The sequence below is a fragment of the Peromyscus californicus genome, unplaced genomic scaffold (genome assembly GCF_007827085.1).
Source record: "Peromyscus californicus insignis strain IS unplaced genomic scaffold, ASM782708v3 Scaffold_5__1_contigs__length_169319896, whole genome shotgun sequence".
NCBI lineage: Eukaryota > Metazoa > Chordata > Mammalia > Rodentia > Cricetidae > Peromyscus > Peromyscus californicus.
The window spans coordinates 35235674-35255391 of record NW_026294573.1 but is presented as its reverse complement, the minus strand read 5'-3'; the positions used below and the strand labels follow the sequence as shown (position 1 = coordinate 35255391).

Below are 19718 nucleotides of genomic sequence, written 5' to 3'. Positions count from 1 at the left end.
GTGCCAGGCGGGCAGGCAAAACCCGTGACTGCTCTGCCCTGGGCCTGATCAGCTGGTGTTGAGTCTAAACAGAGCATTTTTTTGTTTTACAAAAAATACTGTAAATTTTATTTGTAGTTGTGTGTGTGTGTGTGTGTGTGTGTGTGTGTGTGAATGCATGTGCATATGTGCTGTGGTGGTACACGCTGGTGAGTCAGTTCCCTCCCTCCACTACGTGGACTCTGGCCTGCTGGTGAGTGCCTTTGCTTTGCTGAGCCATGCTTTTGGTCTGTGAACAAAACTTCCGAGTCCAGAAAACAGGGTGCCATCTGAACATGCTTGGAGGAGCTTTGAGTCACGGTTACCCACTGTGTCACCCAGCCCTGAGGGCAGCTCCTCACAGTGGGCTAGCCTGGGACAGTCTTTACATGTCAACAGCTGACCCTGTCGATGAGAAGGCGTGACCACAGACAGGAACCAGCTTGGGCGAGGGGAAGCACACCCCCTGGAGAGGCTGCAGGCCTGCAACTCCAGAGACAGCTAAACTGGGCTACCTCCTCCACAGGGAGACTGATTGCTATTTTGTGCCTCCCTGAGGGGCACAAATACACAGGCACATCAACAGCACTGCACACAGAAAGAGAAGCACACATAGCAGTGAAGGACCAGGAGGCCAGGGGAGCTGCTGGAGAGGTGATTGCCCAGGCCCTGAGTGGCGGGCAAGCGGGGCGGGCGAGCAGGCGAGCTGGGGACTCATTAATGAGCTCCTGTGACTGCTTCTGGCAAGCTTCCCCAGCCCAGTCCACTCAAGGGCAATCCTAGTTCCAGGAGGCACTCCAACAGGGGGAGCACTTAATAGGTGCCAGGTGCCTTGCCCACGTGACCCCAGTTAACCTTTACAGGTAGGAGTGATTACTCCTGTTGTGCAACAGGCAAACAGGCTCAGAGAAAGCACTTGTGCCGGAAGCTCCAGAGGGCGGGGTCTAGACAGGCCACCCATAAGCACAAGGGGGAGGGCCCTGCCATGTTCCAACATCAGGGGCTCTGGAGGAAGCTGCTGCTCACCTGTACCCGCACCTGCTGCATACCACCTACACCACCCCTTCGGCTACCAGACACCTTGGTGAACTCCAGTGACTTACAAATAACTTGACCATAACCAGGATCCAACCTGCACCTGGCTTTGGGGCCCTGCAGCTGTCCCATGCTGTCTGAAGGTCTCACTCTGGCTTTCTCATAAGCTCAGAAGCCCAGGGGTATGACTCTTTCTTCCTGCCAGGCCCATCTCTTTGTTGGGCAATACTGTGTGTTAGCAAATGCCCACTCATCTTCAGGAGTCCTCTATTCCAGGAACCCTCCCAAGATATTCCGGCTCCTGCCTGTGCCAGCACTGCCCCAACCTGCTCCTGCTCCTCTGTCAGCTCACAGACTTGTGCCCAGCTCAGTGGGTTCTGTCTTGTGACAGGTCTGAGTGGACTCTTTCTGTCCTAGCACCTAACACACATGAACCAGCAGAAACCTCTGCCTGAGGGCTGAACCAAGACCACCCCTAACCCCATATCCATGTACCTTCCCCCCATCAAGAAGGCACAAAATCCCGGGTTGGGAAGACACTAAGTGAGGTTCCAGAAGTGTGCATCCATGCGGGCAAGCATGCCTTCGTCCCCAGGTTTCCACTGGAGCTGACTAGGCATGGACGCTAGGCCTCCAGGCTAACTCTTAGCAGCTGCTTCTCTCCCCTGCTTCTCTCCACTCCCCTCTGAGGCCAGGGCCCCCATTCATTTGTCTCGTTAAGAGGCCTATAGAAACACATTTGTCCGCTCTGCGCTTCACTGCTCTGGTCGTCAATTCTCTGGGGGCACCCGCCCTGCCTTCTGCAGCAGCCCTGTCCGTGTCTGGCTGCTTGCCCCTAGTGAGAAGTCTTGGAAGTTCAGTCCAAGCCTTGCCACAGTGGGGAGAGATTCCAAAGTGAGTGTAATTTAACGGCAGGCTAGGAGGGCAGGCCCTGACTCCTGAAGCTGGCTTACCATGGCTCCTAGCTGATGTCGGCTCTACGGCTCTAGGCCTGGCAGTGCTCAAGACACAGCACCTGGAAGTCCACCCTTGGCAGAGGCTTCTTCACCTGGTTCCCACCTTCAAGCACCTGCTTGGTCTCTGTAACCAAATTACTAAGGAACCAGCAGAAAGTCCTGGAAATCTGCCTTAAAACAGTTACATGTCACTCCTCCTGAGTCCTACAGAGGTCAGACCTGTTCCGACCCTTTTTACTTTCTTATCTACCAGCCCCTCCAGACCCTGAGCTAGAAATGTCTAAACTCCCAAGACTCCCCAGCCTGCCAGGACAGACAGACCTAGGGCAAAATGCCACAACAGCATGCTCTGAGGAGTGCAGAGGACCAGAGCATGACCCACACACTGCTGCAGGAAACAGTGAGAGCTGAGTCAGATCTGGTCAGTAGGGAAATGCCTCACCTCCACCCCTCTGTTTGTTTTTGGAGACAGAGTGTCATGTGGCCCAGGCTTGTCTTCAATTTACCAGGTAGCCAAGATAAACTCAAACTCCTAAAACTGCCTCCATCCCTCAAGTACTAGGATTACAGGCCTGTGCCACACCTGACAGGGAAGGGGTGTTTCAAGCAGAGAAAAGAGAATGGAGAGAACCTGGACACAGAGAGCTAGATGGAGCTGAGAGGAGAGAGCATGGCATGGCAGGTTCCGGGTGGAGAGGCAGTCAAGTCAGCAGACAGGAAGATACTACCCTGACTCCAAAGGCAGCGAGCAGGGGAAGGAAGGGCTGGAGGGGAGCGGAAACCAAGTACCTTGATGCAACCTGCCTCTCACTGTGGGATACAGCCTGGGTTAGAGGGAAGGACTGGAGGCAGGGGACCAGCCCAAGGCTGATGCACACTACAGCCCAGGCAGAAGCTCAAGGAGCCTTGGCAGAAGTGGTGGGGAGAGCGAAGGGGATGCGTTCCAAAGACACACCGAAGGTAGAGGCCCCAGAACCTGGAGATGGATTACATGTGCGATAAAAGGGAGGGGGGAGGGAGCTGGAAGGAGGCCCAGGTTCCTGACTTGGTGACCAGGTGGGTGGTAATGCCAGAGAGAAAAAAACTGGAGGCAGACAGGAGGGTGGGGCCGAGGGGTGCAGGCTGGGGGTGCAGGCTGGGGCGTGCTGGGTCAGAGGCAGGAGGAGAAGCGGCCATTCTCCTAGGCCACACTGTCTCAAGAGGGTCCTTCAATATCCACGGGCCACTGCCTACCCCAGGCTGGCACACTCTTTCTTGTCAACTTAGTGTTACTCCAGCCTGTCCCTGTAGCTCCAAGTTCTCACCCCAGCCAGGCCTGAGACCACCCCCACCCGCTTTCTAAAGTTCTCCACCTGACTTCTCTAGACCCCCAGCCACACCACCCTGGCTACTCTCCAGAGGAATGGAAACTCTCTCCCCCGTTCTACCCTACCCAGGGCCCAGCCTCTGAGGACAAAGGGAGGGGTGCTCCAGGGCCACCCCCTTCCATGACTGGCTCCTGAATTATTAATGAGCCATTAAGAGAGAGAGCCCTGGTGGGATAAGGCTCTTGTCTAGAGACCTGGAGGGGATAGAGGGGTCCCTATGGCCTGCTTCCTGAGGCCTGACCCCTGGGGTTGGCCCTGGACTGCCTCTGGGTTCAGGACAGACTGGGAATAGCCCCTTCCCCCCCAGGGGACCTCAGCTCCGACCTTGCCCCTCCCCCAGCCTGCAGATTGGCTAAGCCTGTCCTGTGCTCCGCCTCCCACCAGTAACCAAGCAGTGGTAACCATGGTGACAGGGCGGGCTATGGCCAGTCTTCTAGTGCCAGGCAGGGGGAAGGGCAGCAGCAGGAAGAGACCAAAGTTCAGAGTTGGACTTGGGTAGGGGACAAATTGTCCCCCAACACACAAACACTCGCTTTCATTCCCCACGCCCCCTCTCCTTCCTGAAAGCCAAGTAACAACCTTCCCCATTTTCTAGGGATTGCAGGTCTGGCTCAGGGAAGGCTGTCCTTTGCCTTGAAGGTTCCTAGGAAAGGGGAAGGACCTGGGTAAGTCGGCTTCCGAGCCCTCCCTGGACCTGTGGACACATCTGGTACTCTATTCATGCTCCCTTCTACATGGGGCCTTCTGCAGAGATCTGCAATGTGGACAAAGCACATGTCTACCCAGTTCACACAGAGATCACATGAACCCCAGACAGGGCTCCCCAAGTCCAAAAAACACTTAGATATGCGGTGCTCTGCAGAGCCTAAGGGATACCCAGAGAAGAAGGAGCAGGCACCCCTTAGAAGGGAGCGCTCCAAGTGGGGGTCTCTAGAACAGAAGGACTTGAGGGTAGCTATCTGCTCATCCTGTTTCTTTACCCTAGGACTCGGTCCTGTATTCCATGCTAGAGACCTGCTAGAAGCTAGGTTGCTTTTCATCCCGGTCCCTCTGGATGATGAGGGGTCAGACTTACTATCGCCATGAGCACCTGCCATCAGACCAAGCATCACGAGTGTAGGCACAAGGGGCACCATCATCCTCCCTGGGGCTGGCTCCAGGCCCATCCAGGGTTCTAACTCCACAGCCAGCCACAGTCCAAGACAATCCACCTGTAAGGGAGAGAAGGGCAGAGCCAATTAGCTGGGAGCCAGTGTTCCTACTACCCATGCTGCTTCTCGGCCTCCCCTCGCCCTCACCGCCCATTCAGAGCCGACTTCAACAGTCCCAGACAGGACTGTGCAATGGTCACCCAAGCTCCTTCACCAGTGCTGAGGGTCAAACCCATCCTACAGAAAGGGATGGAGAGGGCCCTGGGGCATTCTCTAGACCCCAGGAGGAGGAACAGAGGTAGCTGGAAACTAGCACCAGGGTGGTCCACTCCCGACACTGAGTTTTCAACTCACACCGTTAAGGCGGTGGGAACAGGGAAACATACACAGGTTGGGACACAAGATCACACAAAAACAAGACAGAGACAGGAACAATAAGCAGCCAGGCAGATTTACACAGTCCAGGGACATCCCAGTCCCTGGAGCATCCTGATACTCTTCCTCGGGAAGCAAGGGGCCAGACCTCAACGTCCTCAGCACAGGCTCCAGAACACAGACTCAGCAGCTGTTGGGTCCACGTTGTCAAAGGCTCACAGCCAAAGCCACAACCCGTCAGGGCTCGCCAGGACTGCTCTCTACAAGTTACAGTTGCCCTGCCCAGCCCCCCTCAACCTACCCAATTCCCATGGCTCCTTCCAACCCCAAAGACAAATGCTAAGGGGGCTTCAGTGGCTGAGGCTGGGATGCTAGACTCTAAGATTCAACATCCATGCTTCCTCCCTCTCCCCTTGTTCCAGGCATCCAAAGCAGATGGGGAGGGCTGTGTTGGAAGCTAGCTGAAGCCTTCAAGACCCTGCTCACCCTCCTGTCTACATGCCACTTCCAGTCTGCAGCCTACTGCTGAAGCCTTTCAGTGGCTGGAGACACTTCAGCTCCGGTGGTGAGCTTCTAAAGGTCTCTCTCTCGGGGTCTCGGTCTCGGTCTCGGTCTCGGTCTCTCGGTCTCTCTCTCTCTCTCTCTCTCTCTCTCTCTCTCTCTCTCTCTCTCTCTCTCTCTCTCTCTCTCTCTCTCTGGTTTTTCAAGACAGGGTTTCTCTGTGTAGCTTTGCGCCTTTCCTGGAACTCACTCTGTAGACCAGGCTGGCCTCGAACTCACAGAGATCCGCCTGCCTCTGCCTCCCAAGTGCTGGGATTAAAGGCGTGCGCCACCACCTTTTCCGTGTTCCTAAAGGTCTAAAGGTTTCTTTTCCATGTTCCTTGCCTGGGGACTTCAGGTGACATGCAGAGTGCCCATACTGCCACATATAGGGCACTGGCACATGGCCAGGCCTTCACCCATGCTCTGAAAACACAACACAGTATAATGAGGGGGGTGACAGTGGACACACCTTGGGGCCCGCCCCACAGTGCTAAGAGAATTTTCAAGTTGAGAGAACAGGTGAACCCAAGGGATGGAGCGCAAACATGGTCCTGCTCCTTCCTGGAACCTGAACCCTGATCTGAACTTAGGACAGTCAAAGATCATGAGGTGAATAAGCAGTCGGTGAGCAAAGGTGGAAAAAGCAGGTGGCACTGTGAAGTGAGGCAGGGGCTGGAGACACGGGGAGGGGATAGGTTCCCTGTCCCGGGAGCTTGCCCAAACTGAAGTAAAACGGAAGCAGCAAAAGCAGTAACGCTAAAGGACATGGTGTGGTGTCCAGCACTCCTTATTCCGGGCTGTGGGTTCCGCTGAGTGATCACAGAGCTGAGGAGGTTCAGTCCTGAGGCCATACACTGCCATGTTAGGATGAAGGCCCTATCTGGGCTTGTTCCTCACAGCACTGTGCTTATCTGAGTGTGGCTATCAAGACATCAGGTGGTGAACTGCCTGACCAGGTTACCATGGGGACATGGCTCTCAGAGAGGACTCTAGCTTTGGTACAGATACCCAGGGTACAATTCAGGGCTGTGTTGCACCACAGGTCAGATGAGTGGCCTAGGCAGGTCTCGTGGGAGAGACATCACAAAGTCAGAGTTTAACTTCCACGCTCAACCATTTCAGGCACATTCTCCCCATCCCCCAATGCAGACAGCATATGGACATAATCTTCAATACAAGTATCACAGGGGCACATCTCCCCGGTATGGACATAAAGGCAGAAACAGAATAGACGTTACAAGGTACAAAAATGCACAGCACAGTCATCACGGGACAGAACTCCCCAGTACAATTACAGAGCCTTAATCTACTGTAGCTGCCTTGGTACAGCAATCACAGCATGGTGACTCCCAGGCGCAGACATGGAAACAGTGTCTGGTCCAGACATCATGTAGGTGTACACAGAGGGTATAGACATCTGTGCTTATAGCTGCCTGATAAGGACATCACAGGGATAAGACTCCCCAGTACACTGCCATGGAGGTGTAACTCTCACAGACAGGGGGTAGGGGTGTCACTATTAAATAAAGGGGATCGAGGTGCTACTCAATAAATAAAGCCATCACAGTATCTCACTCCCATAACAGGTAAGTGAAATTCTGGCCTCTGAACCCAATCCCTAGTGAAGCAAAGGCCAGTGGTTCTTGGGGATTCAGGACCCCCTGAGTATGCAGGCCGAGTGCTCAGAACACTTTGTTCAGGTCCACAGTGTAGGAAGAAGGCAGAGAAGCATTGAAAATAGGGGCTGGAGAGACGGCGCAGAGTTAAGGGCACTGGCTGCCAGAGGACCTACATTTGATTCCCAGCACCCACACAGCAGCTCACAACTGTCTACAACTTCAGTTCCAGAGCATCCAATGCCCTCCTCTGGCCTCTGTGGGCACCAGGCACACACATGGTTTATAGACAGACATGCAGGCAAAACACTCATACACAGAAAAATGTTAAAACCTTTTTCTAAGTTGAAAATAGAGATATTCCCTCCCAAGAGAGTTGCTCCCAGTGATCCCTAGACACAGGGATACAGACAACTAGAAACACCAGGAGACCTCAGGGACAGACATAAACATGGGCACAATCTCAGGGAACTGCTCTGGCAACCACAGTCTTCCAAGCCAGGGCCTCTCCCTCTCAGCAGCTCCTGGTGTGAGCAAGTTGCTCCCACCCCTGGACTCTGGGCACAGCGCCTGCCCCTGGTGTCAGGCAGTCTAGGCTGCTCCCAGATCCAGGGCCTCCTCCCTCATCAGAAGAGAGGTGAGCAGCCGTGAGTCTCAGGCCTGGGCTTGAGTCTAGATGTTGGTCCTGCCCACACCCTGATCTCCAGGTCCCCTACAGAACAAGTTTGCCTTGCTGGACAGCCATGGACCTTGTGCACCCACCCAATACGGCAGTTCTTAGAACAGACACCCACTCCACCAACATGGATGGGTGAGTCTGAGCCTCGGACAATTCAGATAAAATCAAGGCCCAAACACTTGGGTTCTCAAGCTCATCTCTGGATTGCACCGTGGGCCATTGGTTCTACCAAACTGACATACTTGGGCAGGAAAACAATTACATGGCATATGATATTATAAGATATAATTGAGTGTAATTTTTCTACATTCAGAATGGCTTTGACATATCTTTTTTCACTGCCACACCACTGTAAAGCTGCCAACTGCCCTTTCTTAGGAAGAAATGTCCTTTATTCTCAAATTTTGTCCTTGGTGCTAAAATGTCCTTTCTTGTATGAAGTGATGGGGACAGCAGATAGTAGTTGTTGTTTTTTTTTTTTTTTTTTTTTTTTTTTTATAATGTCCTTACTTGGCAAAATAAAAAACTGCTAACCCCCTGTCTGGCCCTAAGCACTTTTGGAAACTGAACTGATGTGAAACCGAAGAGCCTGGGAATCCCTGCTCTGAGGAAGAAGGGATCAGCGGGCACAACATCAAGCCGCAGGACTCATGTATGTGTATCATGGAAAATGCGTGTCATTTCCATGAGGTCCACTCTAACCATCCCTGCCAGGGCCAGAGGGCCCCCAAGAGACCATGAGACGCCAGGACTGAGGGGTTCCCGGATGGAAAACAGCTGGGATCATTCTCAAGGCCCCCTCATGAATATACAAACACAGATTGATTTGTTTCCCGTGGGCATGAGTTATTATTCACAAATATTAATTAGTCTCCAAATACCACCTGTTCCTCTAGCCTTCCCCACTGCCCCTCTTCAGGCCAGGACCCTGGCTCCCAGGAGACTGGAGACCAAACATGGACATGGACAGAAGAAGGGGCATCCAGGGTTCCAGGGTGTGCTCAGCCAAGGAGAGGCCAAGGCTTAAGCAACAAGATGCATGCTGGGCAGGCAGGGAGAGCCAAGAGCTGTTCATCTTCAAACCTGTGGCGGCAGCTAACCGAGCCCCTTTGTCATGTCCTGGACAGTTTACCGCGTGGTACTGCAGCAGCGGCCGCGGAGGCGGAAACGGGCCCTGTCACACTTGGGAAGGGAAAACCAACATGTTTCCAACTCTCACCAAACCAACCACTGGGTTAGGACGGGAATAAATCACAGCCTCGGCCTCGACCCCGGCCCAGAGGAGCTGGCTGGCAGGAAGGAGCCTGAGACTGCCTTACCTCCTCCAGCCGGGCGGCCAGAGTCTGTGTGAGCAGCCAGGAACAACGTTCCCTCCCACTCTAGAACTGGGGATCCTCTAACTACACTGAGGCCCCTTTTATTTTTTTTTTATTTTATTTTTTTTTTTTAAAGATTTATTTATTTATTATGTATACAGAAGAGGGCGCCAGATCTCATTACAGATGGTTGTGAGCCACCATGTGGGTGCTGGGAATTGAACTCAGGACCTCTGGAAGAGCAGCCAATGCTCTTAACCTCTGAGCCATCTCTCCAGCCCCCGAGGCCCCTTTTATATCTCTCAGCTTTTGACTCTCTGGGGAGTCACAGGAGAAACCAGGGGTGTCAAAATCTCTGGGAATGGAAGCCAAGGACCTAACAGGGGCCGAGTTAAGAAACAAAAACAAAACTAAACAAAAATCAGAAAGGGCCAACATGGGTTCCGCAAGTCCTTAGGCCTTTTCCTAGGGGGTGTGGTGGGACCCCTCGGATTAATGTTCACCAACCCTGCTGCCTTGGGGCCTCTAAACCCAGTATTATCTCTACTGCAAACGATGCCCTTCCTTCTCTTGCCCCAGACACTCACTCCACTTCAGAACTGGGTTCAAGGGATCCACCAATGTAAATCTTCCCCCACATGACTCTCCCTAGGTTCCCAGGTTATACAGTTTAGTAAAATCACAAGAGGTGAGACAAACCAGTGGTTCTCAATCCAGGGTGACCCGGCCCTGCCACAGGACATGAGGTAATGTCTGGAGACATGTTTGATTGTTAGGACTGGGGATGGAGGTAGGTGTTACTAGCATCTGATGGGAAGAAACCTGGGATACTGTGAGACATCTTACAACATCAGTTCAGCCCCATGAAAAAAGGATCACCTTGTCTAAAAAGTTTATAGTACCAAGACTGAGAAACCCTGGTAGAGGGGACAAGCCTGACCTAGCCCCAGCCCCAGAACCCAGTCCCCCTTGGAACTGCTCACACCTTCAACCAAAGGCAGTTCCTGACATTCTATCAGTACCTTCTTGGTCTTTAGAATCTCAAAGCATCTTCCTCTCCCCACAAATCAGTTCAGCCTCTAGAAGCAGGGGGCCCTGTACACCCCATCTCCACCCTTCAGACGTCATTCACATGGGCTCTCACCAGAGCACAAGGGCTCCTTTTTTAGGGCCTCTTCTGGCAAGACTGGGCTTATAGGCAGATCGGACCCTCACCTAAAGACGAACACAAGGACGCTTAACATCCCTATACACATTCTCCGCACCTGACCTTTCCCAACCAGGAATCCTCCCCTGTGCCCCTCCGGATAATCCCACTGCCCACCTCACCGAGTGTGACGACTCACAGCATCCTCACTGCTCTCCATCTGGGCCAGACCCATTTCTCTTTTTCAAATTTGTTATAATTGTATGTGTGGTTGCATGGAGGTCAGAGGACAACTTTGTGGAGTCAATTCTCTGCTTCCACTTTTACCACTGGGTTCTGGGAATCGAACTCAGGTTGTCAGGAAGCAAGCACATTTGCCTGCTGAGCCACCTCGCCGGCTTCAGATCAATCTTTGTCATGGCCTCTTTGTTTAACCATCTATCTAGAACTGTTCGGTGAACAGGGTGATGGCCATGAGGCGTGTGGGTCTTGTCTTCAGGAAGCTTACAGAGAAAGCCCACAAGCGCGGGGACAACCTGTCATCCAGGTCAGCAAATCCTTGAAGTCTCTTTACTCGTTCCAAACCTCCATCTTGCCAGGAAGTTTCAACTTCCCCCTGTTCCATCCCAACTACCTCTCATCCCCTCCGTGGGCTTCCTGCCTTTGGTCCCTCCCTTCCAATCCGTCCTGTACACAAGCCAACGGTCCCTTCAGCTCACAGAAGTGCAGATCTGGGGGCTGGAAGACAGGGTTCAGCAGTTAAGAATGCTTACTACTCTTGCTAGGGACCCAGGTTCAGTTCTCAAAACACACATAAGGGCTCACAACAATCTGTATGGGATCCAACCCTCTCTTCTGCCTCCAGAAGCACCAGGCACACACGTGGTGTATACACATACATGGGGGCAGACACTCATACACATAACACAAAAATAAATAATCCTTTTTTAAACAAAAATCCAATCATGCCCACCGTGTGTGCTGTCTGCTCTTCTGGCTGATGGGAGGCACTAGCCAGTGTTCTGTGAATGAAGGGACAGCTGGATGAATGAACGGATGCTGTCGGCTTAAGAACCTTCCGGGCTTCTGAAGCACCCTTGGAGGAAGTCTCCAGCCTTCAGTCTCTCATCCCAGCCCACCATGTAGACTCCTAACTAACTCCTGGTCTTGTTCTCTACAACCCCAGCCCACACCCCGAGTACCCTGCCCTTCTACAGCATCTTCGGTTGACAGACCGTCTTGTTTCCCTACAGAAACACGACAAATGGAGAAGCAGACAGGCCCTGGGGCCACCCAGAAGCCTATGTCACACCTACAGCAGCTGATGGGCTGTGTATCATTCCCCACTCACCTCCGTCCTCCACGCCAGCCAGACACCTCCCCTTCTCACGTCCCACATTCAATCCTTCACTGTGGTCTCTATCTACTCCACCTGCTTAAGTAACACTCAAATCCCTTCTCTTCTTTCCTGGTCCAGGCCTCGACCATCGCTCAACCACATGTACATTGGATATCCCCTCCACAACCTATAGCATGAAAATCCAAACCATTCAGCCTGGCCCACAGCTCCCCCACCCCCCTACCGCAACCATGCACCTGGCCACACGTTGGGGCACACTCACCGGTCTCTGCTTGCTTCTATCAGTCACTCTTGCTGGACAGTCAGCACTGAGGGCAGGGCACCAGGGCCTCCGCTCCTTCCTGGACAGAGAGGAAAAGATGAGACAACATCAAGACTGCCATCAAAGCAGAGTATAAACTGACACAGACAGACTTGAAACGCACTATTTATGTAGGGAAAGGAAAAGCAGGTTATGGATCTGTCGGTGTCGGATGATCCCCATTTAGTACAAATATCCATCTGGTTACTTTACTGCATTTGTCTGGTGCTCCCTAAGCACCTACTATGTGCCTGCCCATCTGTCTACGTCCCTATGCCCATGAGCAACACAGGCCAAGTCTCCAACCATGGCCACAGAATCTGGGTCTGAATCCCATAGGGACCCTGGAGCAGAGCAGTTGCCCACCCTACCTCTGGGGTTCCACCTGCCCAGGTTCTCCCCTCACTAGCCAGCCACAAGTGCACTCTCTTCCAGTGTGCCCTACTTCCTCCTGCCTCCCAGACCTGCCCGTGATGTGTGCTACCGCCTAAAACGGGCTACCTGTATGCTTCTGACCAGTTACCACTCAGATTTCAGATCCAACAGCACTTCTCAAGTAAGCTTACCATGACATCACCAACTACATGCCTGGACTTTGCCTCAAAGCAGTGACCACAAACGTATTCATTTACTTACATGACTCCGAGTCACTAAAATAAGCTCAGTAAACACATGGGGCACACCTGCCTGGCTCAACTCACTATCCCCAGTGCCCACTAGGAACCCAGCACACAGTAGGTGCTCAGTCAATACACGGTAAGAATACGAGTTCACAGAAAACAGCCCAGCCAGGACACGCCCCGGCACATACACCAGCCTTCAGAGTCACTTCAGGAGCAATATTTATTTTTGACTTTCTGCTTCTCTATAATTTTTAAAATGAAGGTGTGCCCCTGGATGCCTCCTCCGCTGGCACACACACAGCGTCAGAGCCCTGTGCCTTCCTTCCAAAACCATTACTGAGCTCTCACTATGCGCAGGGTCCTGGGTGGGGGTAGGGTTTAGCCACGCCCACATCACCTCATCACCAGCTCAGCTACCCTGCTGATGCCCACTTGAAGCATGCTACAGCCCACTTAGGGCTCCTTCTGGGCTTCACCCCCGCCCCTCTCCAGCAGCGTTCATCCCACAGTCCTGCCACTGTGGCTCTTCCCTGAACAGGAAAACTGTGAGGGGAGATGGGAACATCCTCACTGACCCAGGCCCGATGCTCATCACCATTCACAGACAAACCTCCACACCAGGGAATCGTCCTTACTTTAACTGTTTTTAGATTTATTTGATGTGTATCAGTGTTTTGCCTGTATGTATGTATGAGCACCATCTGTATGCATGTATGGTGCCCAAATTCAGAAGAGGGCACCAGACTCCTGGAACTGGAGTTATAGATGGTATGAGCCACCATGTGGGCGCTGGGAACCAAACCCAGGACACCTGCAAGAGCAGCCAGTGCTCTTAACTGCTGAGCCACCTCTCCAGCCCTTTGTCCTTACTTCAGACAAGTCATCTTTGGAAAGTTAGGGAGTCTTCTTAGGTAAAAAGTTACTGACTCACTCAAGGCCTCACCAGACCCACCCACCCCCAGTCAGATCAGAATCCAAGGCCCTGGGCCGCAGGATGCCAGTATGGGCTCCTATCCCCAGTCCACCGCATTTCTCCACAACATTCCCAGTGGCCGCTGCTTCTGCAGCAGGCTGCCAAGCGGGTCTGGCCAGAGAAACCAGCTTCCGTGTTGCAAACTCAAAGGCCCGTTTGTCTGGAGATGCCGGCCCAGCCTCACAATGCTCGACGCAGGGCTGTTAGCTCCACTGTTGCGCAGGAACCGCGGCAGAGGGGTAGTGTTCAAAGCAATGGTGTCACACCCAAGGCCATACCAGCAGCACTGGGCCTCCTGCCTGAGGACTGGGACAGGCCCTACCTAAAGAAGAATCCATATCTGAAGAAAAAAGCACACGCCCAAAATGGCCATGAAGTAGTCTTAGAAACACAGGACCCTGAGGCTGCCAAGACACCCCCCGACACACACACTCTGCCAAGGAACACAGAATAGTCCAAGATAGTATTCTAGAACAGTACTCTGGATCACACCAGTCCAGGATCAAAGAGCCCCAACCCTGACAATCAAGTCACCTTCAGGTCAGCCCCCAGCAGCCCCCAGAAACACTCCAGACCCACAAGGGGACAGACCTAGAACAGTCGAGATGGCCAGCTACCCAGAGAACAAACTGGCGTTGACATCTGGAAGGGAGACGGGACAGCTGCTCAGCCAGGGCCTAACTGGATAGGATTTCAGTGAGGATTCACACTGGGTACAACACCCAGAAAGGTCCCAGACCAGGCTTGGTTAACAGTCATGACCAAGATCACGTAGAAGGCCCTTGCACCAACCTGGCCCTGTAGGGCTCTGCGTCACCTGCCAGGCTGAAGCCCGGCCCACCAGTGGGACCAGGAGGAGCAAGTAAAAACCCAGGGCATAGACACAGACTGAAGCAACCTCCAGGCAGCCCTGGGGCTGCACCACAAACAGTCCCCAGCAGCGGCGGCAGATAACACAGAGCCAAGGAAACAAACTCAGAGTTCTCAGACCCAGAGCCCCAGTGCACCCAGACTTGGTGCCTCTGGACCTTGGAGGCAAAGACAGAGCAAAGAATCTTGGGAGGAAGTGAGGCACTCCACCGCAGAGGCTGCCCCTTCTCAGAATCCCCTTCTATCCACATCAAGAGCTCTCTCCTCCAGGGCCCCACCTCCAGCCTTCTCACACCCACCTGCACCCTGAAGGTCAAATACACTGGAGCAACACACTTCCCGGTGAAGATGAGGCTGGGGGACCAGGTGGCTGCCCCCGCCTGGCTGAGCGCCCCACCTGTAAAGGCCCAGCTCAGAGCAGCGGCTGCTGCGGGTACCTCTGCCTGGACAGTGTGTGTTTCCAAAGACAACTCTGGGGTCTGGTGATTCTGAGGGAGGAGTGTATTTTCGTCTTTTACGGATGACCGTAAAACAAGTACCACCACTGGGGGACAATACAAGATGTGAGGCCCTGTCCCAAACGCTTCCTGTTCCTCTTCAGTCCCCCTAACAAGCCCATGCATGAGGCATGGTGTTTGAGCATACCCATTTGAGAAATGCGGTCCAGAGGGGGTTAGGAAATTGTTCAAGGTCAACTCAAACTCCAGTTATTCACAAAGTCAGCTCTTGGCTACTGCTGACAGCTGTCTGCCCCGAGAGAACATTGCCCCTCGCTCCCACGTAACTCCTGGTGTCCCTGCCTTAGACTGTTGCTTCATACCAAACCCCTTCACCAAAACCCAAGTGCCTCACAGACAACACATGGGGCCCGGGCTCAACACTTACCTGGCCTGGCCTTTCCTCGCCAGGTCCCCAGCTCAGGACTTCCTCACCCCACATCCCACAAACCACCCTGTCCTGTCAACAAACGCGCATTCTCCACGCCACCCTGCCCCCTAAGCCGCCTTTCCCCTCACCTGCTCTCTGCACACAGCATCCTCCTTGCTGGGAATCCTGTCTCCACCCAGAACTTTCCATAGCCCAGAACCATCTTCTAGTGAAGAAATCTGTAGTATGACCCACGTCTCCACCCAAACTTTAAGCCATGGGTGTCTCTCCCGGATACCTCACAGAACATCCAAGGCTCTGTGAACTGCCGTCTCTCCGAAGAGGCCACAAGTGATAACATCTCTCAATCTTTACGCGCACGCTGTTTAAATTCTTTGAGTAAACTAATTAATTCTGCAGTGCTGGGAACTGGATCCAGGGCCTTCAGCATGCTCGCGAGGGCTCTCCCGCGGCATCATTTCCAGTGCGGCTCATCTTAAGTTTTTTTCCTTCATCCACAGCATTCTTTCTCTTTCCCAACAGGCAAACTCCTACTGACCTGTCTAAACCCACTTCAGAGAGCCCTTTCTTAGTCTCCTCTGAGAATCATCTCACCCTGAACCTGCAACTCTCCTGTCTCACACGGACTCCTCCAATCTTCTAACCTCAGCTTGGAATGGCAGTTACTCTCTGTGGCTAATGCTCCCAACTCAGCAGCTGCTAAGAGACAAGCTTCCTTTTTCACACAGCTGTTAGTCCCACAGGAAGCCAGACCGCCATGCCGAAAGTGCCTAGCCCTGTGCCTGGCACAGGGTCAGCAATCAATAATGGGTTACTGAATCGCGTTTGCATACCCACGAGGTGATTGCCACTGCTGACTTGCACGGCCACGCGGTCCTCTGGGCTTCTCACAGCAGTCCTGGGGCCCACCTACACTTGACTACCAGCACCATTCTACAGGGAACTGAAGCTGAGACCCCCAAAGAGGCTTCCTTGCTGTACAAGCTGGAGCACAGAAGTTGTTTAGGTCTGGGGGCTACCTCCCCCACTGAGGACCTCAAACTGACTCCCAGTACAGGTGGCCGGGAAGAAGTATAGGGAAAACACAAAACCGCAGGACAGTATCTTGATGCACACGATTCACAAGGAAGGGTTTTCAGCCAGTCTACCCTTGCAGCAGTCCTCCCCGCCTCCCCGAAAACTGCTTCTCCAGCACCCACAACTATGGAAAGGAACTCCTCTTTCCATAGCCCTAAACACAGGAGACTGGACAGGGGGTGGGGGGGTCAGGAGGAGGAAGGGAAGTGAGAATCCTATTAAAATTCTCACTAAAGAGGAACACTGTAACTCAAAGAAAACAAAAGCATGAAGAATCTGAACTAGAATATGCAAGGAAGTTATGTGCGCAAGAAGAGACTGAGTGTGCAGGTGCACAGGTGTGCTGTGAGTGTGCAAGCACCGCAGGTTTCTGCACGGGGGCTCCTTCTTGCAGGGAAGGGTGAAGTGCACCGGAAGAATGGAGGGTGGGCCAAGACTGGGAATGAAGGCGGGGTGTGTGGCCTAAGCCCTGGCTGCGAATGAAGGGTTGTTCTGGAGTCCATGAAGCCCTAGGCAGATGCATACAATCAGTAAAAACAGGGATTTTCACACTCCCTGAAGCAAGAGTTAATAAGGAGCCAAACAGAATCCCTCAGATTTCCTGTCAGACCTCTCCTCTGGATCCTATCAGATTCCACACTGGGTCCCTCATCCAGAAACTGCCATTCCACCGCAAAACACTTCCCTGTATTCCCAGGCCAGAGCCAGTACCAGGTCACTCAGGATGCCACTCTTGTCCCTTCAGAAGCACAAGTGGAGCTTTCCTCAACAACCCTAGGTCATCCAGCATCCCCCAAGCCCTGCCTGGCTGCTCTCAGGGTGGTCCTCCCTCCCATTCCACAGCTAGTGGGGCAGGTAGGGCTCCCACCCCACGGGCTCCAACTCAGGGGCCCTGCAGAGGGAGGGGGTGAAATGGGGAGAAGGGCTAGCCCCTCCCCCTCCCGGGGTAGAAGAACCAGAGGGGCCGCATTCCAGAGAAGTGGGGGAGGGGGTCTGACGGGGGGGGGGGGGGTGTGATACAGAGACACCTAGCAGAGAGACAGCCAAGGAACTACAGAGACATGGAGGCACAGAGACCCGGAGAGAAGGAACAGGGAGACCCGGGGAGAGGGAACACCGAGACCGGGGAAGAGGAAACACCGAGACCTGGGGAGAGAGGACAGGGAGACCCGGGGAGAGGGAACACGGAAACCTGGGGAGAGGGAATACAGAGACCTGGGGAGAGAAGACAGGGAGACCGGGGAGAAGAACCCGATCCTCGGGGAGAGAACACGGAGCCTGGGGGGCAAGAGGGACCCAGAGCTGGACACGCTGGGACCGCAGGGACTGAGACCTGGAGGCAGTGAGCGAGACAGGGAGACAAGAGACACCTAGGGAAATTGAGAAAGGCGCCGAGACGGAGACGCGGGCGCAGAGACTGGGGACCCGGCACGCCCGGACGGGACGGGACCGGGCGGGACGCCGGGAGGCGACTGAGTGAACTTTCGGAGCGGGTCCGAGCGCACCCGTCCTCCCGGGACGAGTGGCTCCGGGGCCTCGAGGGCGCCGCTCGGGGTGGGGGTTGGGGCCGCCCTCCCGGTCCCTCCCCAGCCCGCGCTCCGCACGGAGGAGACCAGGGAAGGGGGGGGGGACGACTCCCAACTCGCGCCCCGCGCATCCCGGGGCCGCACGTGAGCCCGGTCGCCCGCGAGACCCGGCGTCGGCTGCGGCTCTTCCGCCGGCGGGGAGGGGGCGCCGTGGGACGGGGAGGCGGCCTGGACCCGCCCGGGGCCGGCGGGGGAGGCTGGAGGCCGCCCCCGGAGCGCGACCGCGGCGGGTGGGGGGGGGGCCCGGCGCCCACCGGCGCGGGGAAACTTTGCACCGGGGGCGCGGGCTGCGGCTCAGGTGCGGCGGGGGCTCGGCCGAGATCGCGGGCGCGGCAGGTGGGGGCGCGGCCCAGCCTCCGGGCGCCCCCGGGCCCGCCCCCGGCTCCGCTCCACGGGCGCGGGGGCAGGGCGGGGACGGCGCGGAAGGGCCGAGCACCGAGGGGCCCGAAGGGGGATCGGGGTGGGGGGGGTCACTCACCGCCTCTCCGGGGGCCGTCGGTCTGCATGTCCCCCCTCGAGCCGCTGAGGCCGCCGCTTCCAGTCCGCCGCTGCCGCCGTCGCCCGCTCCCGCCACCGCCGCCACCGCCGCCCGAGCCCGAGCCCGAGCCGGAGCTGGAGCCGGAGCCGCCGCCTCTGCCGCCGCCGCCGCCGCCGCCACCGCTCCCGCCGCTCCCGCGCCAGCTCCAGCCGCGCGCGCCCGCCCGCCCGCGCCCGCGTCCCTGCCCCTGCCTTGCGCGTCCCCGGCGCCGCCCCTCCCCTCGTGCACTCTCGCTCGTAGAGGAGGGAAGCCGTAGGCCCAACGAGGCTGCAGACCAACCCCAAGTCTAAACCGACTGCGACGCCAGGATTGAGCTTAAACCTCAGTCATGAGCGTGGATGGACCCAAACTCCGACGACCAAGTCCAGACCCTCCCAAATCCTCACATGAACCTAATACTTCTCTAGGGTCCCCCGCCCCCCAATACAGACGGAAATCTGATACTCAGCCCAGAGCCACCTTTGAACCCAGTGTTGAGTCCAGACCCCTAAATTTGCTAGCAACCAAAACAAGTAGTAATTTTTATCTGCACCCCTGTAGTATATTAACCCCAGCTAGAGATTCTAACCCTAAATGGTTTCATTCATTCTATCTGGCCTAAGTTTGATATTGACAGAGGCCGGAACTCTTGGTCTGAATGGATTCCAAGTAAACCTACTAAGCTCTAAGGCAGCCACCTCACACCCTGCCCCAATGCTTTCCTGAGTCTGAGCTCCTAAGTAAAATTTCACTGGTTTATTTCCATCCCAGATATGTACATTTCCTGACTGGGATTATCAATTTTTTTTACAAAATATTTTATTTATTTATTTATTTCTCTATTCATTCATTCATTTGTTTATTTGTGTGTATGTGTGTGCTCCGTGTGAGTGCAGGTGCTGGCAGAGGCCTTAGATGACTTCAGATCCCTTGGAACCAGATAAAGGAGGCTATGAGCAACCCAGTGTGGATGCTGGGAACCAGACCCAAGTCCTCTGCAGCATTAAGTGCTCTTAACTGCTGAGCCATCTCTCCAACCCTGGAACTATCCATTTCAGTAGCAAAATTGGGATAAGGTCACCAGAAGAGGGAAATAAACAGCAACAACAAATACCCTAACATAGCCGCTGACCTCAATACCCCTCCCTGCCTTCTTGATCATTTAGTACAATAACCTGACCCAACTCTACTAACTGTGCAACCCAAGATAGGACTGGCTTTGTAGACACTCCACACAAGCCTTTATCTCTACACTGTTCTTCCACAGCTCTGACCTGACGCCAGCCCCACCCAGAGGCTGCCCAACACCCCACTGTCTGT

The 19718-nt window shown here is 54.5% G+C and overlaps 2 protein-coding genes across 2 annotated transcripts in view; one reads left to right on the top strand and one right to left on the bottom strand.

The window, feature by feature from the left end:
* Positions 1-18504, bottom strand: part of Ptprf (protein tyrosine phosphatase receptor type F) — an 84656-nt gene extending 66152 nt beyond the window's left edge. The window contains 3 exon segments of the mRNA XM_052718774.1: positions 4452-4587; positions 11826-11904; positions 18360-18504. Of these exon segments, the coding sequence (XP_052574734.1) occupies positions 4452-4542 (91 nt within the window). The 5' untranslated portion in view covers positions 4543-4587; positions 11826-11904; positions 18360-18504.
* LOC128096961 (basic proline-rich protein-like) lies at positions 15976-18709 on the top strand. The gene is made up of 2 exons (XM_052717179.1): positions 15976-16010; positions 17710-18709. The coding sequence occupies exons 1-2, from the start codon at positions 15976-15978 to the stop codon at positions 18707-18709; spliced, it is 1035 nt and encodes a 344-aa protein (XP_052573139.1).
* The last annotated feature ends 1009 nt before the right edge of the window (positions 18710-19718 follow it).